General features: G+C 41.6%; 1 protein-coding gene and 1 long non-coding RNA gene across 3 annotated transcripts in view; one reads left to right on the top strand and one right to left on the bottom strand.

The window, feature by feature from the left end:
• Positions 1 to 11,885, bottom strand: part of LOC128880445 (uncharacterized) — a 33,125-nt gene extending 21,240 nt beyond the window's left edge. The window contains exon 1 of the long non-coding RNA XR_008457825.1: positions 11,804 to 11,885. This is a non-coding gene — a long non-coding RNA (uncharacterized LOC128880445). The remainder of the gene's footprint in view (positions 1 to 11,803) is intronic.
• A 2,167-nt stretch (positions 11,886 to 14,052) lies between these two features.
• LOC128880443 (uncharacterized) overlaps positions 14,053 to 27,395 on the top strand; it is a 38,897-nt gene continuing 25,554 nt past the window's right edge. Inside the window, exons 1-3 of one of the 2 annotated variants that reach the window (XM_054130538.1) lie at positions 14,053 to 15,173; positions 15,706 to 15,906; positions 15,989 to 20,058. In XM_054130538.1, the coding sequence (XP_053986513.1) occupies positions 20,049 to 20,058 (10 nt within the window). In that variant the 5' untranslated portion in view covers positions 14,053 to 15,173; positions 15,706 to 15,906; positions 15,989 to 20,048. Of the gene's footprint in view, positions 15,174 to 15,705; positions 20,059 to 27,395 lie in introns of both variants that reach the window. The other variant, XM_054130539.1, reaches the window with a different exon arrangement.

Raw genomic sequence — 27,395 nt, 5'->3', positions numbered from 1 at the left:
TCGAGGCGTTATTCCAAACAGTAGTATTTTGTTCAAAATCGTACCTCCCACGATTCCTGTAACTAGACCGTATTCGAGCAACCAAACAGAACACGTCTTCTATTTGTAGACGGAGTTCCAGTAACCGAGGCGTAGGATCCGACTTAATCGTTCAGAAGAACTACTTAAACGTCGACCAAACGCAATCTACGATGAAGCGGTCGCGACATCGTGGAATCGAACCGAGACCTGCTCTATCTGCGAATTGTACATTCTCTCGATTCGCGAAGCTCCTGGAATAAACCTCAGCGATGGAAATTACTCTGGGGTCGGTACGAATCGTACCAATCGTTTCATTCCGATTGGTCAAGCCATTTCGGCGTAATCGGTGAACAGACATTTAAAAAAAAAATATCTAATTGAGTAACCCCCTCCTTTTCGAAGTCGGTTAAAAAACGGGCTCGAGGGTGACCGAAGGCCATATTCGAGCCAAGAAAGAGGAAGAGCAAGTTGGGAGAAACGGCGACAAAGTACCGCCGGGATCGCTTCTAAGCAACGACGCTCGTGCTTTCGTCCTAACCTCCCACCCCGTCACCACCGAAGAAGTCGAGAACATCCTTTTCGTGGAAGACCATCCGATCGTACGATTTTGTCTCCATGAATTACCGAACGGGATTCCAGAGCAAATCCTGACGCTCGGGGAATATCTTCTTTCTTCCGTCCCGGTCGGGCGGAGGCCGATTTTGTTTCGATTCGCTCCTCAGAGATCGCCTTTACACGGATTCCATCGACCAGTTCAGGAATTCCAGTGATTTCACGACGACGCTCCAAGCCCCTTGTGCGATTTCCAGCATTGAGATTTGCTCGAGGAGATCCGCGAATCTGCCTCCTCACCTCGGATTTACAGACAGAAATCGTTGCGAACTCGATTCACCGCTTGCGTCGGCCCTTTTGTCGGTTAAGAGTCGCTCCACTCTTTCGCGATTGTCTCAGCGACAATCCCAGAATTTCGAATCCGCCGAGGTTGGTCCACGAGTAGGTGAGACCTTGGCGTATTTTTCATTGTATTCTCTTTATATTACTAAATATTACTAAAAAAGCAAATTGGAAAACTCTCTTGTGGCATAGGTCGTAATACTGGAGAATAGAGAATATTCAAGCACTGAACCATTCATCTAATAATAATCATCTATAATAGCTATATCGATTGAAAAAATATATATACCACGATCTCTCTCCTATGAAAAATTCAAGGAGTAATGTAATCGGTCCCATGGACGATTAGCTCGATTAACCGAAACGAAAGGGTCTGCGAGTAGGGCTGGTTCGCTCGTTCGAATCAACACGTCCCTCGAAAAAGCAGCGGGCCCCGAGAAAAGGGAATGCGAATGACGGTGGTTGGCATCAATCGCACGCGTCGAGTCGCAGGGAACGTCGAACCGCGAAGAAAGAAGAAAAGGGAGCAAAGAGACAACCGGGGTCCTCACTTTGGAGGGAAACGATCTCCTCCATTCAACAGGCGGGCAGGTACGATTTCCAATCGGCGACCGCTTCCTTGAAACGGGTACCCCTTCTGCGGGATCCCTCAACGACGGGGAGACCGCAGCTCGGAATACTGGTTCTAACCCGTGGCTCCATTCAAGCGTTCTTGCACCGCTGGCATCCCTCGATTGCTTACCAAGAAACTCCTTGATATTCCGCTGCTGAACCGATCCAGTTCGTCCCCGTGGGTTGATAATGTCGGCCTGGCTAAAATAAAATGACGGCAACCGCCGCGCCGGGGCTGTTCGAGTAGAGTATGGGGAACCAACTGAAACGAAAGGGGGAAGGTGAGGTGGAATTGGAAATGTACAAGGTTCTTTGTCCTTGAGTGAAAGGAGCACAATTGGGGAAAATGGACGAAGTAGAAGGTAGATTATTGGAAACGAGGACTTCTCCAAAAAAGACTTTAGAATTTTGTGTTTTTAAGAGGGCCTTACTTTTAAGAGGGACCGGATCTTTCTTAAAATTTCACATCAAGTTTCTGGACGACCAGAATATTCGAGAATATAATAAATTCGCGAGAAAATTCACTGCCTTGATGTACGGACTTTTGGGTGACACTTTTTATGTATTGAAACAACAGGCGTTAGCGATCTAGGTATAGTATGGATATCTGTGGGCCCGATGGCTGGGCCTGGCAAGAATGAGAGTGGGGATCGGGTTCTAGGCCCCACTTCTCCCTCTCGGGAGTCCCTCCGGGTCCCACATTACGTGGACATAAAAGGCAACCCCGGCACGGAGACCGTCTCTCTGACACATTGACACAGCCTCTGAACTACTGTGTGCTCCCTTCCACCTTCTACCTTCCTCGAGACTCTCCTTTTTTTATCGCTGCTTGCACGGAATCATCCGCTCCGTTCTTCGTTTCCGTTCCTACTTCTGACCGATTCGATATCCCTGTTATCCGACGATCATCGTCTACCCGCTCCGTTTCTTTTGCCAACGGAGAACGCCCTAACGCATGTGTACAGTACGTCATTGTCTGTCCCATAACGAGACCTCGGAACATTTTTCGGGAGTCTGTTCCTCGTCGACAGATTTTGCCCTTTCACAAAATTTCATATACGTAACTAACTCACACTGTCATGTACGAGGTTAATTATAGATTTGAAAAGTAATTGTTACGATGTTGTGTCTAAATAAATATTTAACGTTTAAGATTGCTAAGCAAGCAACTGAAATTCTGATGCTGATTGGACCAAAACTGGATACCCACAGCGATGGCGATGGACGGCTGGTCGATCAGGTGAGAACCGGCAACGAACAGGAGCGAAAGAATAAGAACGTGAAAGGTAAGAGGAGGAGAGGCAGATGAGGTAAGATGAGAGACGAGGTTGCCTGGTCCGCGAGGTTTAACCGTCCAACGAGTAAAAAGCATGAATGGACGCCATCACGGCGCCGTACATTATCTTGCCTCCTTGTCTCTTTATTATTATTCTCTTGGCTCCTTTTATCATCCTCTCTCTGCTTCGCCGCTCCCGTACCTACTCTTGCCTCCATCCCTCTCTGTTCCACGTCGCGAGTACTCTTTCCATGGATCATGCTCTGCTACGAGCTTATCTTGTTCTCTTTCGCTCCCTCCCTCTGTGCCCGAGCCTCTTGCTCCCTCGGTCTGATATCTTGTTTGCACTGGAGGGAGATCAGGTTCACCGTACACTAGCAAGATCATGTAACCTGCTTCCACGGGTGTACGGGATTCAGGCGCGAGCCGTGTCGCGGATCCAAGGGGTGCACGGTGTACGCTCAAGGGAAAACCATTGTAAGCAGCTTCTTTTTTTATTTGCGAATCTCAAAGGGGCATTGGTTGCGTTCGTGGTCAGCGAACCGAAAATCTTGTTATCGCTTCAATAAAAATCCTTGGAAAAGCATGAAAATTCGGGAGGGCAAAGTGGTGTGGTGTAACCCCTTACGAGTATCCGAAAAATAAATGTAATAAACCGGATACGATGATCATCGATATCGTATTGCCAGTGCTCGTACTTAATCGTGGCACGTGGGTGGAATTGCATACCATTCATTCACTTTCCTCTACCCAGCGGATATTGTGCAAAATTAATACATAATGCAATACATACGCGTGATTAATTCTATGCTTATTGGATCGATACGTTGGCCAACACCGCGATAACGCGTGATTTATGTCTCTTGTTACGTGTAATTTTCTTTCACCGGAATTCATAATCGTTGATGGTGTTTCCTCGTGTCGGCGAGAGTAAAGATTACGTTTGTAGCTGGGGTAGACTACTCTCTCAAACAAACCGAGACGTTCGAGCTCGAAGAAATCGTGGTCGTAGTCGTCATGCGCTATGTTCTAGCACGACATCTTCCAGAAGAAAACTTTTGCCAATAACGATCTATCTCGTCATCCCTCGTTTTCCTGAGATTTATGTCTCCCAAAATGACAGAAAATCCTTAGATCCCAGGCCTCGAGGAACCAGGTTCCCCCGTCGACCTTTAAAATCCGTTTTCGTAGAAAAGTATCGGCGCAACAGACGCCTTAAAGGATTCTCCTTCAAGAACAATGGATGCCTAGCACTGTTCCCCCAACGCAAGTTCTACGAGCAAACTTTTCCGGCGGAAATTGGCGGAAGCGACTCACCATCGGCACGGGAGTTCCTCAGCCTTGGTCGTCAGACCTTCGCAAACAGATTCTTCTCCCTTCTTTATTTTTCTTCCACTGGAAATTCTCAGTTCGTCCTTGTCTCTAGTATCCTCCTTCTTTGGTTCCTCGCTTGTTCTTGGCCTGCAAGACCCGCTGAACCCCTCAGAGACCGAACTGATCCATACTTTGAACACCGCCCCGCCCCGATACCATCGACATCACCGCTTTCCCTGGCAATTTACGGCTCTTTTGTCTCAAGGATCTATCCCGAGCTGGTAGAACCGAGCCCATCGAATAAAGGGACCTGACATTTTCTTCGATCTCCTTCATCCGTGCTTTTCCTCGCGCAACCTGCCCGGAACCGAGCAAATTCCTATACAAATGGATTCTAAACTTTATACGTCCCGTAAACGGATGAGAGAATTTCCGATATTCGATATTCGTCTAATATTAAAACTTATAGCTGAAAATTATTTTTCATTTATCTCCAACGAATGAATTTTGATCTATGTTTAGAAAATTCGATAAATGCAACGACCACGACGGCGACGAACGCATTAGTGTAACAGTAAATAATGTATAAACAATACGGTTACGTAACAAGCAAAGATCGTTACCTAACAAATAAGTTTATCGAGTTAAAACGGTATTAGTAATTTATCTGATGATTCGTGCTGAAATGTTAAAAGTCTTTCCCAACAACTACTTATCAATTAAAACCGCGGATCATTTATCTGCAATCGTAGACAACACATCACACAAAAGTACTCGACAGATAAATTATTCAAGAAAAGATTATCTCGTTGGCAGAAGCAGTTACAATTTAAAATTTATGTTTAACAATGTCTTTGGGTATTCATTAAAGATGGAGCGGATTTTATTTGAATAATATAGGACGAATTAAATCAAACAGTTGACGATTTATTTCAACGTTTATTCGAATTCATAGTTATTTATAAATACTACGAATTCGATTATTTATTCTTTACTCTTTGTTGTTGTTTATATCGAGTAGCCATACCGAGCATTCAGTCTTTTATTCTTTCTTAGATAACGATTTTTTCTTGGTATTTATTTGCGTAACTTTAATTGTTTTTCAATTCTTTAGAAATGGAATTAATAGATGAATATAGAAATACTTTAAAGTAATAACAACCGCTACTAATCTTTTTTTATAGGAATACGTTAATAAAGGTATATTTAACTCTGCAAAAATTCTTCTTATCGATGTACATACTGATATTTTGTTGAACCTTCGTTGCAAATATAATTTATAACATCATGCACCCTTAATCTGGCTATTTATATCATATTTGACAAATGTACTTCAATTTGCACAGCTGACTGTCTTGTATTTAAACAACTCATCGCCGCGTTAATATTTACAAGCCAATAAAAAGTTCTAAAATTATCAATTTGACTTCTGCTTTCGTTGTGTTAGTAAGAAAATATTTCGTAACAAAAAATAATGTAAATAATAACAAAAAGTTCTTTATAGAGAATACAGCGACTCGTCTAAAATTAAAAAATGGAACTTATTAGAATAAAATTGCTACTTAACGAGTTAGAGGAATCCTAAACTACAATTAAAAAATTAGATATTCACGTGCCAAGCGTGACTCGTGAAATCCCTAGGACGACAATAATTGCTCGTTGAAGGTAAATAATCTTACTCATACTGCGTTAAAATAATCATCGCTGCGTGCTTGGATAAAGAAACGCTGAAAATATTGCGTCGGTATTTCCAGCATGTATAAAACTTGATAATTTTAATTAAGTCGTCTTTGTGTGAAAAACAAGTGATCAGTGTACAAAGCAAATCATATCGGCCCATAGATTGGTTGTGCTCGCAATCTCTCTCATTATCTTATTTGCAAGTGATTTTGGCAAATTGCGATGAGTCAGCGAGCTTCTTGTTGAGATTCGTGGTTTGATATCGTTTTGTGAAATTGAAGATAAAAATCCTACGGTCTGTGTCGAAAATACTTGGCGACACTCGTGACGATTAATTCCTGTTCAAGATTACTTTTCTTCTTTTAAAGTGTAAGCCTTTTAATCAATCGGCATTAGAAGTGGAGAGTGAGTTACGAAATGAAAATGGAATGTAAGCGGTATCCAAAATAAACAGAAGAGGTGGCCGAAGCTCTGATAACTTTGACCAAGTAAACATTTGAAAAATATGTGCGATTTTGTGAATTTCACGAGGGCCAGGATCGTCTCTTTAAAATGATGGCCACGGGTACGGTCAGAAGGGACACCCGGCTAGCCTCATCCCTCCTCCCACTTCGTCACCCTGTTTCAACGTCCAACCCTCCTTCTTGTCCTCATTCTTTCTGTTACCTGCCAGAACTTTCGTTCCCCGAGCCGCGAACCGGGTTGTTCGCTTTACAGATGCCACGCTTCGACCAAGACAAAGACCCCTATAAGGCGGCGTTGCAGCTGCCCCGGCGAGAAGTGTCCCGAAAAAATTTCAACATTTTTCCAAGAACTACCTGCTTGGCAGACTAGGATGAGACGGGGAGTCTTCTCGTCGATGATCTGTCCGAGGCGGAACGCCGAACAAACTTTCGTCTTTCCAGAAATACGAATATAGGGGAGAGGCTTGGGAATTTTAGTCCTACTGGAGTATACCGAATATTAACCCATTCGCTCCACGGCAAATTTAAAGCGATTCGGTTACTTTTAGGACAAATCCTGTAGCTACTGAAATACCATAGCCTTTGCGTGTGACAATCATTATTGTAACAGATCTTGGAATTACATTACGGCTAATTACTGACTCACTTCTGAATAACGTGGCTGTATGAATCCATGAGTGATTCCACATCGTTATTCCACGAATCTTGACGCCTGTGGCCATTGGCGAGCATAGTAAAAAATGTTGTCATTCGCAGATGCGACCAGCGATGGCCATCCGAAGATGGTTTCAGGGGTGTTATGGTGGCCCGTGGCCGCCACTGCCCTACGTGCTCGGGCTACCTCCCTCGAGCCCGTGGCATCGCGAGTTAAAACAAGAGGGGTTTGTGAGGAGCCAAGTGTGCAGCAGGCAGAAAATGAGGTGCAGCGAGAAAGACACGGTTTCGTCGTAAAAGGGAGGAAGGAAAGGAGAATCTACCCCGCCAACACAGACGGTGCTACGAATTTATCTTTAGACGGAGATGCGTCAACTACTCGAAAAACGAAGACGAGGATAAAAGATGGCGACGAGTGGAAAGGGGCATTTCACGGAACCCAGGGATTTTCGTATTTTACAGCCACGGAGTTAAATCTTTGTGTATCCCTCTGCACAAAGCGAATCACCTGAAAGGGTGCACCTACACATCTCTCTTGCTTTCAAAGAGGAATTTCCGACGAGGACAAAAATGTACGGTTCGAATCGACCAACGTCACTGCGTCAAATGATGCTTAAACGTGCCGAGGTTTTAGAATCGCTGAAACTTCATTTAATCGAGTAGTCTATAGACGAGTCAAAATTACCAATATTTCCATACTGGAGTTATTTTTCGTGTGGAACAACGTGGTATCAATGGATTATCGCGAAATATTTCACGAAGCTTGGAACCACAAAAAACTGTGGGTGTCTTATAATTTTGCACACCAGCGTAGATGTGCATGGTCGCTTCGTCCTACACCATAGTTCAGTGAATCGTGACACAAATATACTGTTTCAGTTACAAATGAATGTAATCGGGCCGAATTGAAATCGACGAGTTACGTAGCAACTAATGATGGATTCATGTGGATAGCAAATAGTATCAACATTAGAAATAGGACACACAAAGCCTCGAATACTTTCAGTCACTTTTGTGATCGAAAACTCTTGTTTTGAAAAATCAGTGCGAGATCAAAATAGTCATCTTACCCTGATGATACAATTTCTAATATAAATTAAATATTAATAAACGCTGTTTGAAACTGGTTGAAATTCGCGAGGGGAAATCGATGCATCCGATAACGATTTTAGTATAGCTAAATAATTAAAAGCAAGGGGATTACCCGTAATTTAGATCATCAGTTCAGTTTCTACTTCGAGTGACACGCTTTATCTATTTTCTTTTTTTTTTCTTTTCACAATATTCAATATTCGAGGGCTATTCAAAGCGCCGCGCCGTGGTGACTTTATAAATTTGTTATGAGTTTTCAAATTGGCTTTGAAACACTCTGTCCCAGACAGTTTAGGTTTAGTTTTTTGCAAACTAAATCTTTGATATTTGATTCTGTCATGGGATTGCACATGTCGCACGACACCATCGCCTGATTTTAAAGATATTATATTATATTAATATATTAATATATACATCGTCAGAATATTGTATCTATATGTATATGAACTATACATACTGTATACATACTGTCTTTTCTATGAATTCCTAAAATTATATCAAATTAGTGACAGCATTGCATACTATGACGATGACTGAATTAATAATATCTATAAATTTTATAAAGCCAAAGGTCGTTAATAATATCACGTTAGGAAACGCTGATGTAAAGACGATTACTCCTGTTTAATTAATATTAATGCCCTCTGTTCCCAATCAGATCAATCTCTATCCCAGTTTACCACACGTGCAACTTTCAAGCTTCGATTTCCTACACCGCCACATTCAACTACCTTTTATCCTTCATCGTATTTCCTGACTACTATTAATTATTACACATCTGAAACTTGTTACTTGCCACGTGTTTCTCTCATTTCTATTTTATGTGTTTGTTCTCAGTCTTTAAATACAAACATTTCTCCAGCGCCACACTTGCTTCCCGCCTGCTACGCACAGGTTTACGAACGCTAAAGATAATCGCATCGATCACGTTCTAAGAATCACCTGTGCACAACATTGCATATTAACGAACGTGTTCGAGTAGGATGATCGATTTTCCGGTGACTGTTCCGTGGGCCATCGTTCGATCGGTCGATCCTTGTTGTGCATTTCGTCATTGGAGTGATTACCTGAATCGGTTACCATTCCGGTGGCGTCTGTCGCTTGTCATTTCGCTGTCCAATTATCCTGTACGAGAGGACCGAGAACCGAGTGCAACGAATTCCTCGGAAGAAGTGGAACGGGAAGAACGATGCCAGGACGAAAATAGGACTCATAGGATATTACGTGAATACTTTACCAGTACCTCGATCTGCAAAAGTTCCCTCGACGTTACAGACGCCGAGGGGTTAATGCGAGAGAGCTGCATATAAGTTTACTAGTGACACAAGTAGCGGTTTTCAAGCTTTCTATAACACTTTGAGTACTCTGTCACTTAAATAGGGTATTCAAAAAAACCATTCAATATTTTTTATATTATATACACAGGGTGTCTCAGGCAACTGAAACAGGCTGTACTTTCTAAACGATTCGGAAATGGTGTAATTCATAGGAAGGTCCCAGAAACAAGTGTACAAAGTTTCATGAAAATCGGGCTGTAACAGTCACCGGTGTTTCCTTGTACGTGAAATAGTCGCAGACGCTACCTTTGAAGCTTTCAGATACGGAACAGGTGCGCCAAAAAGCAGTCCGATGGGAGTTCCCCCATGGACGAGGCAGTCCTCGACGCCAAAGATCGAGCACGCGTCTCGTGCCCAAAAGTCGTCGAACGATTCACTTTCGTGGAATTTGTTCGATAATAGAGACCTGGGATTCGTGTGCAATACGACGTATCAGGTAGAGATCTCTCAAATTCGACAAGCTTCGAGTGTGTTTGTCTCGTGAATCACTGAAGATAGGAGGTAGGTACACACTCGATCCGCGGACACTCGAATTCGAAAAGAAAAAATTCGGTAGACGTGATTCAAGTCGTAGTACGAGGATTATTTTGCACCGTTCGTGCATATACTCTATAACTCTATACTCTCGGAAGATTTGGTCTTTAGATTATTTTTTTTTTTGTCCATCATAATATGATCTCCTCCTAACCAAACATTTTCCTCCTTCGTATCATTAAAAACACCGGAAATATATTTTCTTTGGTTCATGAAAAGATTGAATAACGAGGAGTTCCTGTTCAATGTTTGTTTCTAGTGATTTCTAATGATTTCGACTGGAAGCTTGCATAGGTCCGTTGCACTGGCTAGACTCTTCTTTTATTGATGGGCAAATACTTGTGAACGACAGTGTACCTACTCCGAATCGCAGGATGCTAACTTTGCGAGACGGACGAGGAATTCCCTGAAGACGGGCGGGCAGCAGGTGTACAGAAAGCGGTGCACGAGAGGATCCGTTCCACCTGCGGTTTCCACGCTTCAAGGTCCTCCTGAGGAGCATAAGCGGCGATCGTGCGATTTCGCCTGACGTCAACTTACCAGGTTAACGGTAAGGGAGACTAGGGGCAAAAGGAACGAATTTAACCCTTTGTACTCGGATGGTCCCTTCGGAGGGGAGTAAGTCTAGCAAATTTAGTTAGCGATTAGAAAGGTTCCCTTTCATTTAGATAACGATTATGCAGCTTTGCTTTCAAATGGCACAATCAAATCGAAATAAGAGAATATATACCGAAAATGGGAAGTTTTAACGTGCAACTAAAAGATGTACATTACATTAACGTGCCACTTATTTATAGACCCACTGTAGGAGTTCCTGTGAATGAAATTGACGTCGAGTGCGGTAGGACGTAGGAGTTCAAAGAGTTAGTCTTCAATGGCGTAAAACGGCCGTTTAGGATCCATACCACGGACTAGACAGACTCGAACTTTTAATAAAGAACATTCTTGTGAAACTGAGAATGCCGTGAATGTCTTCATTCCATTTGATTCCGACCGGTTTCCATACTCATTAGGTCACCTATAGTAGGTCAGAATTTTTCACTCGTGCTCCCAAGAGTGTTTCACGGAAAGCTTCGTAAAAGCGTGCTACGTATTCGGGACGTGACGTGACGAACGACAGCGCGGTTTTAAATCGAAATTCTTATATCGGACACGAGCGGAATACGACTTGAGGAATCTGGTGTCCGTCGAGTTCTTCTCGACGCGGCGTTGAAAGAGAAGTCGCACGGAATAGGACGAAAGCCGTATCACGACCGAGAAGGAAGGGATTCCCGTGATATAGTTATTCAGGATGCCCGAGGATCCGAGCGCTTGCGCTTTGCAGGCGTGTGGTTACCCTGACTCTGACAAATACAGGCCAAGCTTTGGGAATTTTTAACGCGAGAACTACCTAAGCGAGGAGGATTATGTTTGAATGTATGAATGTGTATACTTTGAAGGATGTCATGTAAAATTTGTAGTGGAAAATATTGGAAAATGGCGCTGTACCAATCCGTTTATTGTCGTATAATAAACCTTACCTCGCAAAAGCTGGCTAAACTTTGAGAATTTTTAACACGAGGACCATGTGTTGGGAGAGGTTTATTTAACACGCGCATATTTAAATAAATGCAAGTTCTTTTCATGTATATTTTACCAGGAGAAAACAGACACTGGCGAATAGTCAGAGGAAACTACGAGATTCGGAGGAGAGAAGAAAAGAGAGACTGCGAGGCAAAAATAGAACGAGGAAAACTTCTGGAACGATACAAATAGATAAATTCACGAGAAATGGAAAACGAGGAAAGAGGAGCCGGATGCACAAAGAGGGTCTAACGAAGAAATAGAAGCAGGATAAAGCGACCGCAGTAAAAGAATGAAACGAAAGGACCGAGGGTAGATAAATGCAAAATAAAAACCATTAATATTGTACATAGTTTACATACGTTTTCGTTAGCGATCTAGGTATAGTACAGATATCTGTGGGTCAACGTAAGCTGCATTGTGGCGCACATAAGTTGGGCGAACCTGTATAGGGGAATAATCAACCAACCAACCAACCAGTCAGGCCAGAAGACTCCAGGCCTGTGCTCGATCGGAGTTCTGGAGGAGTCCGACTGTTGTTCGCCAGAGACGATGGGACATTCCACGAAATGCCCAGGCGTTCTACTCCTCCCTGAGCGCGTCCCCTCTTCCTTTACGCTGCTCGATTTCCCCTTGTTGCCCTAACATCCTGAGGGCCTCAGGAGACTCCACGTGTCTAGCGATGGCACCAATCCGCAGAGATGGCCACACTTTTCCTCGAATATGTTTAAAAACGTACATTTCTATCCTAAATTACAGTTAATTGTAGCTTTACATTGAGTTCGAGTCGGTAATATCGTAATTTCAATATGGTTGGCAATACCAATATGCTTTTCTGTTTGGTGTGCTACAAATGATTATGAATGTTTTTTAAGTCTTTTATAATATATTTAAGAACAACACAACAAATAAAACTAAAGCATGAGAATTTATTCGTGATGTTTATTCGAACGAACAGTTGAATTTTAGTCTTCTTAGATATTTGTTTTCTTTTTTTTATCAAACCACCATTACCACATCCGTTTAATTTTGTGGATTTAGATTTTATAGTTAACAATTTAATAATATTCCGTCGCTGTCCCTAGGTATTATCTATAAATAAATTTGATATCCATCAATTTATAGAACAAATTTACTGGATAAAACCCACACCGAGGTCGAAAGCGTTGCATTATTAATAACTGCTCAATGGCTAAAATCATGAATAGTGTTTATTTTTGCACGAGCATTTCACGAACCGATGCTAGACATTTAGTTGTATTTCGAAGACCAACGAATATTGAAACAATTTATTTGGCTTATTTTTACTTGGGTGATTACTACGAGATAAGGTTGTCTATTTATGTAAACACTGCCACGCAAAACAACTGAGTGCAACTCCCGAAAGAAACTTATGGAACAACCTAAGAGAAATGATCTGAATCGAAGAATTCAACTGGAGAAAAATCGAAGCATTTCTATGAATCTCGATAGCAAATCGATCCCATCGCTATGCGAAGCGTGCATGATCTTCTCGCGTCACATGGCAGTCTCTACATGTGGATTATCCGTGTATGCGCATAAACGCTGTATATGTAGCTTGTCGCACTTCTCTTCGTGTTTTACTACTACAAACGCGTGCCACTTACTGCTCCTTCTACAGGACCGTGTACGGCGACGTTCGTATGTACAGGAAATTGTCAAGGAGCACCAAGCTACCCTCTGAACGTCTTTAAACAAATAAAGCAACTCCATGCCACTTTTGCTGGTCAATTATGAAATTCATGGATTAATTAAATTTCGCAGACTAGAGGAAACTACACAATCAAACATTTATTACGATATTTATTTTTGTAATATCATCAAAGTTCAAGAATGTCATTCAAATTCATTTTCTTTAACAGTTGACTCTCGAAATAAATTTTGTTAGTTCTTCGATGAAAGTTACTTTCAGTTTTCCTACTTACAGATTTCTAGGCGTTAACTCTCGAGTTCTCTACAAACACCAATCGAAGAGGTACCAATTAAGAGCAGTAAATAGTTGGCACTCGGACGATCGAGTAATCGGTATCACGCAAAATTGCTAGACGCGACGAACTAAACCTCGAGAGCGACGTAACAAAAACTAAATAACACTCAAAGGTAATAATTACTAGTTTACCGGCAGTAATGCGACCGAACCTTATCGAACACTTGTTGCAGGTTAATTATTATCCGAGACTGTTTCGTAACTGGTTGATTTATGTTTTCATGACCACCACGGCGAAGAGATTAAGATTATATCGACTCAAGCAAAATATAGCAAGGGACTGTTCGGCCTCTGGTGCAATTAGCAGTTAATATACCATCATTATCGTGACTTATCATTCAAGGACAATCAGATGAAGCTATAATTAATGATTGTGCCACGTAGAACACGTATGCAAGCTCCCAGTTACGCGAGTTTATCGATCCTATCCGATAACCGACGCCACTCGGCTATATAGTTTTTTCCGTGGCCAATCAACAGTACGGATTGATTTTGTAACGCAACAAGTCGCTTCATTTTATTCATTGATTCCACTCGGTTGAAGTTTACCATTCGATTCCGAAGCTCTCGAATTTCATCGCGTCTTTACTGTCACGCACCGATGCCCAATGATAACGCGAAATTGATAGAGGGAGTGAATTTGCAAATTATTTAAAAATCCCTAAGTTTTTGAAAGACGTTTGCTCTAAGATCGAGACAAAAATGTGAATTTTTTATATTGATTTATCGTGGAAAAATGATGGAATACCTCTTGAACACTAGCATACAATATACATAGTAAAATCGATATTCATATTATTCATACGCTAACGTTTATTTTGTTCACCTCTACGTGTAATTTTCTCTGTTTTCGTTTTATTTTTTACTTCTAGTTTCATTTTTTAATCGAAATTGGAAATAGTAACCATAGTTCGTCCTCCTATTTTATTTGCGTTTTCAGCTGACACTAACAAATTCCTCCACAAAATTCTATTTCACGAGTACGAAATAATTGATTAGATTCATCGAAAAATTATATACACCTAAGGTATGAATAGCTGCTTTTCAAATCGATACGTTCAACTTGCTGTTTATCACATAATGCATACAGATAACGAGATAGGAGCTCAAGAATAGAATACCTACGACTAACGACAAAACATTACATGCCTAACCTTTTAAATTCTTCGCTCTATTTTGATTCACTAAATTTATCATAATAATAACAAAAAGAAAATTTGCATAGGAAAATCATCCGATACATATCGAAGTAAACTACAGAGAACGATATCGATCCAAACATCGCCGTTACTCGTGTCGCCATGATAATTATTCGATCCATTGTTGAGTTTATATACCGCTCCTCGTTCCAAGTAAAATCTAATCTCGAGTTGGTGTAAATATTTTGGCACAGCACGCGTGGCAGTAAATAAGTAACACGAACCGCGACAAGGGCACATACATCGATATCCTCGAGCAACAACACCTCTCCATCTGCTGTTCACTCTCATGATTAGTATTTTCTTCCGATCGTCCTCCCCGAGGAGCGAGCCGTTTCGTAGAGGTCAATTCCCTGAAGGCCGTCCTTCCGGGACTGGCAGACGCGTGAGAAGAAGGTTGTATGTATCTGCCAGATAACAGCGTCCCCCTGCACGAGCCTCGAGCAGGGAAGACGAAGCATAGCCGTGGCGACACCCAGGAAGACTGCGTCTGCCCTTGGCTTTCACAGATCCGGAATAGATAAGGTAGATTATCACCAGGGATTCCTGTTTGTCTACCGCTCCCCCTGCTTTCGTATCAATGTTCATGGCAGAACGCATTTGGTCCACCTCTCACGAAAAATCTCCCGGAATTAAGTTAACCTCTTGGCTCATTCGTGACATAAAGGGTTTCCTGTTTTGTCTTTTAGTAACAAAATACTCTTGTCAGATCAATACTCGTGTGGTAAAGTAACGAAATAGTGAAAAATAACTAAGACTTGGATAAAAAATCAATTTCAATTGTAAAGCCATTATGCATCTCATTCATAGTGCATGCGATGACGCCAAAGAAAAGTCCATCGAATATCGCGCCAGGAAATCCGCGTGACGTAAGAAGCCGCGGTGGCGAACGGTGGTATTTTCTCGATTTTTCATTTAACATGCTGTAACGGCACAAGGCCACGGTTAAAAGCCTCATTATCGTGTTCAAATATGAAACGTAGACAAGAGAGAGCCGTAGTAGAGTGCGTCCCTGAGGATTCTGGCAGAATGTATCGCTGACTTTGTCTCTCCGCAGGCATGAACTTTCTCGTCTCGTGCAACATTAAAGCCTATCCACACGAACCTGGCTTGTTTAGGTAAAGTTGAAGCGCGTAAAATGCCAACAGCCATAATCTCCGTAAACCAGAAAAACGGTTTGTACAGGTCGGCGCCTCTGGTTCAAATAAAATTACAAAGTTTATTTTGCAAGCGTGTAAATTATTATTTTGAAAGTAAGGTAAATAACAAATTTTAATATCGAAATTAGTAAGGGCAACGATTAACCCCGTTTCTTCCTGATTAATTCTTCCCTGTTGCAGTGTTTACCGCAACTGTGATAGGCTTCAGAGATTCACGGGGAAGTTACGCCAAATAACAAGCTGCGATGCTTGAACGTTGTATCTAGTGTCTTGTTTATGTATTCCTGTATGGTGTAAATATTTGCTTCTTCATGTAGTTTGACTTAATCTCCAAGTTCATTTTCTATGATTTTAAGAAATTTGTTCCACATTCTCTATACCTTAAGCTCTTAGTACACCAGATATAAAAGTCACATGTGAAAATGAGTTTGACAAATTTCATATAATTGAATTTTAAGATTCTTTGCCAGTTTGCTATTGAGACTTATTGGTAGAAATATGATTCTGAATACTCTGTATGTTTTTTATTCTATTTTATTCCTGTATTTTATATTGATCTTTGAAGAAGATATGCAAAAGATGGTTTCTTTTTTCCACATTTAATTGTAACTTATAGTTGCTGATACATTTCTGTATTTCTCTAAAGTAGTCATATGCGAGTTTAATAGCCTGATCTGATTTTCATGGAGAAGTATTGCCACGTATGCATCCAATTCAAGCCTCATTATTTATACTTTTAAAAGATATTGAATAATATTGGATCTAAGATTAATCCTTGAGTTACTTCTAATTGCATATAAACTAGGGTTGAGGAGGTAACCTGAATATGATATATATTTGTACGATAATCATAAATAATTGTAATAATATATAAAGTGGTATCTGGTTGGTATAGTTTCAAAATAAACCTTAATGCTCCACTGTACTAACATGTATATAATGCGACCATACTAACTTGATTCTTGCTTTATTTATTTCAAATGCTATGCGTACTTCAGTATTTGTAGTTTGTAGCATTGTGGAATGTTATGGCTTAAATCCAAACTGTTTGTTAGAAATTTGTCACGTTTGTTAAGATGTTATGCTAGCTGAACTAGTATAATTTTTTAATTAAAGTATTATATACTTCTCAGTATACACTGTACCTAAATTTTATTGAACATTTGGAAATCACTCATAAAAACAAAGAATAACTAAAAATACGTTTAAGAAATGTACAAGTAGTTAATATTTTATAGTGAACGAATAAAAATGTAACTGTCCAGTCAAATAAACGTCACGAATAAATTGCTTGTGTAGCAATCGCCCGATGTACACGTAAAATCAATATCTTTGAAATATCTTATAAATCGAAAATAAAAACAATTATTTCGAATATAATTTTACTAATGACACTAACCCTACTTCTCCTCGCGAAACAATTTACGCAATAAAAGTAATCGATGTCTCAGAATTTGACGAACTGTTCTTGAAGTTTGAAAGAGACCAAAGGAATCCATATAAGACTACAGATAGAGACATAAGCGATCTCAAACATATACCTCTTATAATAATTAACCTTTATTTACCACTTGTCGATATAATTTATGATTTTAGATCGCATATAATTCATGGAAAACCGCTCATCCTTTACCGCGTCTTTAACCGTTCAATTCTGCATGGCGCCAAAAGGAAGATCTCGATCGGTTGGCAGCGTAACAAACGGACGATACTAAAAATTGACTGAACAAAAACATACATAGTACAAATTTTCCTTTTCAGAAATTCGTTATATTGAAAAGTTATGTAGGGAGTTAGGAACAACAAGAATATCGTGTAAAGCAACGTAAAGTGTAAAGTGGAGGTTAGATGTCCGTTGGTGTTCGTTACTCTTGTTCTCGAAAGCTCGCGTACTGGTCGCGTACGCGTGAACGGGCCTTTAGGTTCGTCTCAGCGCCGAGTTCCCTTCCCCTGTCGTCCCGGCAGATCCCCCACCCCGCTGGTCCGGCGTCCATCCCTTCAGTGGCTCGGCAGCGCGCGTTCGATACACGGAATCGCCTCGTGGTTCTCGGAAGGCAGTAGACTGTCGTCAGCCACGCCAGACGGCGCACTGCTCGCACACTCACTGCTCTTTCGGAGATACATCGCCCACTGGCTCACCCACGGCTGGCTGTTACCTCGGCTGTCGGTCGACCTCTCTCTCCTCCGGCTGCTGGCAGCAGCACACTCAGGCTTAGCGGGCCGCCAGTTACGCAACAATAACAACGCTGTCAGGAGGTGTAGCATGCGCGTGTTGTGCCACCTATACGCCGACGAACGACCCTGGAACGACGAGCTACCGATTCGTCGTCGCCGCCGCCGCCGCTTCTGCTCTTATTGCTACTGCGATCACTTGTTGAAAACCCGGTAGGAGAGCGCACACATCCGTTTCGCAACACGGCCACGCTACGCGACGCGACACGATCTTCGTTTTGGTGGGAACAGACTGTGCTAGCGCGGTGTTAGCAGTGGTGGTAATTCGAGGAGGAGCATGGAAAGTGCGTGCAGTGCCGTCGAACGGGAATTATGTTGCAGGAAGAGTGATGAGTAGTAACGGAGTAAACGTGGTGGGAAGCCGATTTGAGTCCGTGCGCGGTGCGAGTGGCGCGGATCGAACGCTCGATACGCGACACGCGTTCAGAGATCCGAACTTATGGAGGATCGAGTCGATTCCCTGCCGACCGAGTCGACGATGAATGAGCGAGAAATTGTAACGCTACAGTGTGACACAGCTGTCTGCTCGGGGTGCCGTCTCTGTTGGCTTTAGACCCGACGATCCACCGGACCGACGGAACTGATTTCAGTGTAACTCTATATCGCTTTCGGGAGAGGAAAGTTTTCTACGCAGAGAAAAGAAAAAGTGTGGAATACTTGTTGAAGGCGAGATCACCGAAGTCTAATCTCGTCGTGGTACGGAATCCACGTGACGGAAGATATCGAGAAGGAAGATCGAAGAAAGATCGATCGTTGAAAACAGCCACGAGGTGTACGTCCGACAGAAGTACGCGAACAAGTGTGGTACGCGAAATACGTCGCGATTAGGCGCCAATGACGTCAGGCAAGAGTCGCGAAGACGTGTAAGTCGACAAGGGGAATTCGTTGGTGGAGTTTGGCGGTGCGTTTACCGATACGGGTGTCAGTCTGTGTGTTGGTGGTGTATTACTGCTGGCAGTAGTGATCGTAGTAGTAACGACACCAGTATCTGTCGTCGGTATTGGTGGTGGTAATGGTCGTGTAGTGGGCTTGGTATCGGTGTTGCCGAACAGTAGTGGGGCTAAAAAGGAGACCCCGTGGTGGAATTGCTGCGTGGTCCGTCGTTGGTAGCCAATTATATTTTCTACGTGTGTGCTTCGCGGGCAATGACTAACTGCTCGGCCGTGTTAAAATGTGTTAGTAGGAGATATCGTCGACGGACCCGTTTCTGCGTTGGTGTTGCCCCGTCTACGTCAGCACCGGTCGGACGGGATTTGCATAGCAAACAGATTGACGCGCTGGTAAGTGGATAACGAGAGAGGAGTCGCGACTCTGTGTCCCAACCGCGTACCCAAAGAGAAAAAGATAGTGCGTGTATGCGTCTGCTCGTGTTGCTCTGCAAGAAAAGAAGAAAGAGCGAGGAGGAGAAGCCAAGAGACGCAGACGACGGGGCAAGTGTTGGAGCTTAAAATAGAAGAGTGACTTCGGCTTAAGTACGCGCCAGGGGGACGGGCAAATAAAGAGTAACCGGAGAGGGTGTCTCCTCTGATTTTCTTCCAACAAAATGATTATTGTGCTTCTTCTGTGATACGTTTCTATATCCGGGAGTATTCGTGCTCGTGATCGTCTAGCGAGAAAGCAGCCAACGTTATATACATGTAGGATATATATATACACAGAGAGAGAGAGAGAGAGAGAGAGAGAGAGAGAGAGAGCGAGAGATAGAGTGAAAACGAATCTCGGACAAACGAGGATCGGTTATCGTATCGGGAAAATCGGTAGTAAGTGTTCTGTGATAACAACGTGGGTGCACGACGGAGGTAAACCAACCGTGATTCCCCACCTCCGTCACTCTGACATCTTTTGATCTCCGCGGAGACGGGGGATTATTGTAAGAGAGAAGCTTCTGCATCACGGTCTCTCCTACGATGGATCGTGACTCGCGTTCGTATTCCTGCGGAGGCTGCGAGAGGACCGAGGGTCGAGCTACGCCGATGGAGTAACAAGTGAGCGGCGAAGCGGCGTTGCCATGACGACAGGTGAACCATGAGCTACTCCTCTCTCCTCTCTACTCAATCTATCTCTCTTTCTCCCCCACTCCCACTTTTACCCTTTTTATCCTTTCTTTCCTTTTTATCAATTCCTCTCCTCCCGTCTCTTTCCCGCCTATGAATTCCTTCCTCTCTCGGAATCTCCTGCTGCCCGTCCCTTTCCATTCTCTTCTCTTCTCTCTCTTTTCCCCTCTCCGTTATAACCTCTCCTTCCGTCTGTCTTCGGGCCGATTCTCGCGATTCTCCCTCTTCTCGTCTCTGACCTCATATATTTACAAGATACGGTGCGACAACAGTGTGTCGTTCGTCTTTTAACTTCCCGCCATAAACCGCATTTATCTACCTGTCTCCCCGCTCGACCAGCCCTTCTTCCCCTTCGACCAGTGACGCACTCAGTAATTTAACTAGGAGGGTGCAAACTAAAAGCTAACGGAACAAAAATCTATTTCTCCATTATAACTTCAGACATTTCTATACGAATCTAATCAGGACGATACAGAGAACGTTTATTTATCGAATATGTTTGAGAAAAAAGTAAACAAATGTAAGAGGTTGGCATAAAAGGTCAATTTTGTAGTTTTTCTCACTTGTGAACCGTACATTACAGGAGATTTATTGATAAAAATACATAATTTTAATAATCAATATTTTCTTCTCCTACGTTTTATATGTTCACTTTTATAGTCGTACAGTACTCTTGTCGTATTGAATTGTTTCTTTTCGAAAGATATACGTATACATATATATTTATGAAGAAGGATATCGATAACGATTCTCCCCGTTTGAGAATGAATCTCGCCATTCGGTGTTCTTAGTCGCCATCTATTATTCCGATAAAATTGTACATATAGGTGATAAAACTGGAACGAGTAAAAAATGGATGTTTCTGGCAAGGGGTGGTGTAATTGCCTTATTGCACCCCGCTTGGGTGCGCCACTGCCTCCGAATGTTTTATCTTTCTCCGTATTCGCGCACTCTGTTTCTTTCTTTTTCCTCAACGGTCTTCCCTCATACGTAGTCATGTCTCCTTCCCCCTCTACCATGAAGGAGTCGTGTAATCTCTCGCACTCGCTCACGCTTTGGCGAGCGTTCTCGGTGAACGCCGTTGTAGCATGCTTAACGCGTAGGCCGCACGATATTCCAAGTACGCTTGGCTATTTTCATGCTACACCAGAAAGACACCTAGCGACGCGCCAAGCCGAGCCGTGCCGAGCCGAGCCGAGCTTGTAGGTGACACGAACGCCGTATAAATCCGAAATCGGACGATCGGAGACCGACCGACCGGAATTCACGGAATTTCTTCTCGATTTGTCTGTCCCCCGAGTGAACGAGGAGCACGAAACCACTCACAATTTTTCTCGGAGTTAACCTACTTTTCCACCATTTTTACTTTCCGACTCGTAAGAAAGGAACGTCTTTGTAATCATGAAAACTTTGAGGAGAAATATTTCCACTGTAGAAACTCAGCTTTCGAGACCTCGTCACGTTTTGACTGTTGATCGAATTAAGGGGACGGATGGTTCAAGCATTAATTTTTAGAATAACTTGTAATTCCAAGTATTTTTAATTCTGGATTTTCAAGTCGCAAATATCTGTTGTAATTGGTTTTCGTTATTAGGAAAGGAAATTTTATTTATTTGAAAACGTCGAAAGAGAGAAGTAAGCTTATTCCAATATAGGATTGAAACATATTTTCATAGTTACCAGTATGCACTTTGAAACGCAAAAGCTTCAACCATAGGGAAACGTTTATAGAACAAATTAGCTAATATAACGAAACAGCTCTTTCAATATTAACATTGGCTCTCTTCTGTTCTTTGCATGTTTGCAGACCTTTTTCATGCGGGATACTTTTGCACAATGGGAATCTTTCATATCGAATAACATTAAAAAATTCTACAAAATCATTACTTCCTGCGATTAAAACAAGCGATTCATCATCGCGTTATACGTATCCTGTTGGCATTATGTAAACCACAGTAGCTGTGGGTCCAGTCCAGTTTTTCTTCTCTATTTATCCCTTATGACAATCATAAGAATTCTTCTCTGTTAACCTTTTCACTGATCTGTAAAAATAGGAATTTCCGTAATCATCCACAGTTTTCTAATAACTATACTTACAAATATATGTGGAAATTAGATAAAGTAGTAGAAATTTTACTTGTAATAGAACTCTTTTCATCCTGAATAGCAAATTTGAGCACACGGAAAGCGAAAGAAGAGTACCCTTTCAAAAGTATAACGCGTTAAATCGTGCATATGTAGTAAAGCAGAGGAGTTTTCCCAAGTTCCATTCGACGCAAATACACGTGTCATAGATCTTCTAAGAACAAATTCCTTTGATATTTATAGGCTCGGGGAGCAAGCTCAAATTTTTCTGCGCGTTGAATCGCTTAATCTATTTTTCCGAGTGTATATTTCAGCAGAAATTATATTAACTGGGTATTTACATACAGGTTATAAACACTTAGTATGACATTGTTTATATCGAAACATTTATTATAATTTCAGTTTCAAAGTTAAAAATATAGTTAAAATATGTGTTCAAGTATTGGTCCAATTTGTTGCGCTGGGTATTTTACTTTTGTAGAACCAAGCAAAGAAAGTCGATTGAAATCGTGATATTGTTCTTCTCGATAATTCTGAATGAATGTGATTTGTCGACGGATCATTCATTGAATACCAGGAACGCGTGTATGGCGTGCATAAAATTCCTCGCCTTTTTCTTTTTTTGTTCTTCAATCTATTAAAGGAATTCGATAAATGTGTGCTGTGATAATTATCACCAGTTGCGTGGAATCGAGCGAGTTCTCGTTAATGATTAGCAACTTCCGCGAAGTTGTTTTCAACGTGACGCGTTTTTATCAAGAAGTTTTGGAAAAGAATTCGTGGAAATTGCTAAGGCAAATGCGAAACGTTTACCGAGATAAGAATACTACGAGGATTTCGCGTATCATTGCCTACTTTGAGGAATGTCACTTTCACGATATATTATTCAACATAAACGTTTCGGAATTATTCATGAATCCAATCCAAAAACTCTATACAGCGCCGAAACCCGTTATAATATTTATTTTCTGAGTCTTTCTCCAAAATACCAAACAAATAACTCATACACGGCACGCATTAATCGTAATTTCAATTTTAAATCGGTAAACGTTGCCAAAAATGTTTAGTCGAAGGTAACACAGGTCAATGTAACAATTTCAGAGTTATTCGTTGATTTTAGTTCTACAGCAGTCTTTTATCTAGTTCCTTAATTTCAAAACACAGTCAACGATAACTGCACAACAGAACGAAACCAAGTTTTCTATTCTTAGGAATTAGTAAACGTTAAGCAATTACAATCATCCAGTAGTACAGACGTTTAATTCGAAAACTATGTACGAACTGTTCATTCGGAATCGCAATAATAGTGATTCAATCAAAGTCTGCTGCAAGCAAGGCAGATCATAATACGTCATAATTTTAAACCAATTAGATTATTACACAATGCTAAGAAGAAATACCAAAGAGTAAATGTCTCGTTATAAATTCCCCGGTTAAGACGCAAAATTATCTTTGACGTTGACGAAGCAATCGAATTTATTTGACCTGCTGTACAAATTTACTGGAATGGCCGAGGGGCTCCCTGTGTCATAAATCTAGAGAACTTCATTACATTCGTTCAGTGATACCATAAAGCGGTTACGGCCTTGTAATAAGCTTAAAAGGATTGAATGCACTCGCTTTTCTCGTCGAAACTACTTTCGATCTTGTAACTTTGGCGGCTTCAACGGACCGGCACAATTCTCATTTTGCTACATGTGTGTAGTTCAGCACTAACGATAAGCGATATTACGCGCGTTGCGTAGAAAGGTAAATTATAGCTACGTCTACCACATCGGCTCTTATCTTTCGTTTTCTCGTTTCGACGAGAACACTATCAGCTCCGTTTCAGCTCCGTACTATTTTGATTGTCATCAACAGCGCCAAACTGAATTGCCCCTCGAATGAATCAATCTGCTAGCTGATATTTGATCAATATTATTACGCGTAGAAATCGATTTACAGGTAAACCTTTTTGGTATTACATTGTCCCAAAAGTTTCTTTCGTTTGATTGACAAACCTAAAATTTGAAAAAAATGACGATACAGTGAAAGATCATTCATTTATCATTTCATAAGAGACTCGTATTGTTATTATTATAGCCGATCCCCTTATAACACAGCAAAAAACAGCCGCGAATTTAATAAAAACACTCGGGGATTCCCAGTTATCGATACACTTCGATACGCGTATGTAAACATGTTACTGCGGTTTTGTGGCATTGTGTAATTTCTGTTGTTTCTAGGAAGAATCGAACGAGTTGTTCCTCTTTACGTCAAAGTAACCTATCTTTGCATTTCGCAACCGTTGTGAGACTCTTATAACGCGGTTTTCTAATACCGAGAAACATATTTCCCCGCGTTATACGGAGAATCTACTGTAAACATATTGCATTCCCGAGGTGACGACGTGTTCCGTGATGTACGACACTTTGGTGCAAGTCGAGATTAGATTAACGGCCATTGGTTTGATACTACATAATTTGCAGTACGTTAGATATAAATAAACACGCGCATAGCGTCAAATTCATGTTTCGGTTAAGATCAATGTAGGATAGCGTAAATTTTAAATTCTGTGACAAAATGGCTATTGTGCGGTAGTCCAACCTCAAAACCTTGATAGATAAAAATATTAGCATAATGTCCTATGTATTTTATTTGTTCAGGTAGCTAGATTGGGCCTGTGGATTACAGTTTGAGAACTGCTGATTTACATGAAAGAGGAACAAAGTGTTCCCGTTGAAATGTCACGGTATTTCCCATAACGTATTTCAAGCGATAATGGCGTTGCACGTATTGAGAGAAAGGCAAATGAAAGATGCCTTTCATTTACGACGATAACGAGTAAATTACTCGTAAACAATGAACGATTCTCGGACGGTGAATGTCCTGCGATATTCTGCGCGCGGGACTCGTGACCTAATCACCCATTCACAAGTAGTACCTACTTCGTCATTACCGTGCATTGAATGCTATTAAGCCGCGAACAAACCGGAGATTTATCGTGAAAATCGTTAATGATTATCCACGACCCGCTATAGTCGGAGCGAATTCATTTGTTCGCTCAAGGCCGTGATTGTGAGTCATGACAAACTCAAGTTTAACTTATAAACTCATCGCAGTTTTCCTCGTACATTGTTTTCTTTTTAAATAACTTTTCGTTCACTGAAAACATGCGTCTGTTTCACTTCTGTACTACCACTCTGCTGCCATACATTTATTTGGAAGTAAAATAATAAATATAAATTTTGAATTACCAATTGTCCAATATGAAATATTTCAATCTATAATTAAAATTGTGATCTTTATTTAACGAAATAATAATTAGAAAATTTGAATAACAGAATGCTGTACAAATGACCCAGAACGTTTAGTAAGAATAAAATGTTTTTGTAAATTCTTCGAATCGATTCCTCGCAGAAATTAATAATCAAGTATGGGATTTTGGGTAAATTCCATAATATTCCGTTGAAATGTTTCATTCCTCTGCAATTTTGAATGTCGGAAACACTGCGCCACTTCTAGGATGTAATTTTATAACGGTTAAAAACTGAACGCTACTTGTACCGTCAAAGACTTGGAATAAAGAGCACGCTCAACTTTTTAGGATGTATTATATCTTTGGAGTATCTCTAACGTTTAGCAGTAATCTGCCAGCGTACTTCAGTTTATCCATCGTGGAAATTTCCGGGTAAAATCGCTCTCCGTGCTCGTCGCTAACGGCGCTTGCTTTTGCAGCAAAATACAGGTCCATGAAAATACTAGATACTGTGCTTTCGTGCAATGTCGTATCGCAGGATTTCCCGAAAGAAAGTATTCGTACTTAAAAAATCGTAGAAATTCTCAAAATTTCATTTCTCGTACTTAATGTTTGTTACGTTAAATTGCCAACCTTCTAAGCTCTCGAATTGATTTCCATTACAACAAGTCTCAACCCGAATACCATTACAAATCATCTACATGTACCAAAGTTCGGTAGCCAACAAATTTTGCTCAATATTGTTCTCCTAACGGATGATAATTATTTGATGTAGAAATTAATTCTCTGACCCTATAGATTTCATTATTTATAACTAGACTGCGGAGTTTTTGCATTTATGACGTACAGTAATATGGAAAACATACAAAAAATAAACATATTGTACGTTGAATAGATTTCACTGTTATTTACATATGCACCATGTACGTAGACTATACTTATATGTCATTTCGTGTTGGGTAAGTGCACATACCTTCTGGTTATGTTTAGCATGTATTTACTCTATTTGTTTTGATCAGAAATAAATAAAATGTTAATTGAAATATCGTCAGGGGCCAGTAAATGTTTTCAGTATCGCCGGGTTACGCGATCGCCCACGTTTCGCGCCGTGGATAAAAGTATTCCAACGCGATGTTGCGAAAGTCGCGCATACCGAGTCGGCGCTAGGTTAGAAACTGCTGGGTAGAGAGAGAATGCTTGTAATAATAGGTAGCGAGGCGATCAGTGCCTCTCAAAAACAACAGGGGATTCCGTGGATACACGGCCGTGAACGGCCTAGGGCACGTAGACGCATGGGGTGCGTGACTTAATCACCCGTTCACCGCTCCATCGGAGCGGCGCAAGTCGATCGACGCGAATCTGCGTCGAGTTTACTGCTTCTGGATGGTGGAGGGAGATGACTAGATGAGACAGGCTCTGGCGCGAGAGAGGCGGGGAGGACAAAGAGAAGAGAAGGAGGCAAGCCGTGGCATGGAGCGACGAGGAGCGACGAGGAGGGAGGGCCTCGGGGTTTCCTCGTGGCCTGGCAAGGCGAGCCGAGCCAAGCCGTGTTGACTCGTGGAGACGCAGCGGGGAACCAACGACCGTCTCCGTGTTCGCTTTTCCTTGGGGAAGACGCTCGCGGGGAGGGTGTTGGCACTTGGTCAGACGGGTGAGGATGAGAGAGGCGCTTCGTCAGACGCGCGAGCCTAGCTGCACGCGTGACTCACTTGCCTATCGCGGGAATCTCCCGTTTCCCTACCGGTGGCAGCACTGACCGAAACGACACTGCCGGTGCCGATGCCAACTCGGAACCTCCAACCGAAACTTTCCCTATTCTTCCCAGATAACGACTTGAGATTATTCCAATAATTTTACGATAGAATATTTGATTGTCGTTAGAATATACAGGGTGTCCCAAAAATGTTGTAACACCTTGAAAGAGGTGATTCGGGAGGTGATTTGAAACAACTTTTTCCTTAGCGAAAATGTTGTCCGA

The sequence above is a fragment of the Hylaeus volcanicus genome, chromosome 7 (genome assembly GCF_026283585.1).
Source record: "Hylaeus volcanicus isolate JK05 chromosome 7, UHH_iyHylVolc1.0_haploid, whole genome shotgun sequence".
Lineage (NCBI taxonomy): Eukaryota > Metazoa > Arthropoda > Insecta > Hymenoptera > Colletidae > Hylaeus > Hylaeus volcanicus.
The sequence above is the reverse complement of the archived record's forward strand: the minus strand, read 5'-3'. Positions and strand labels throughout refer to the sequence as shown.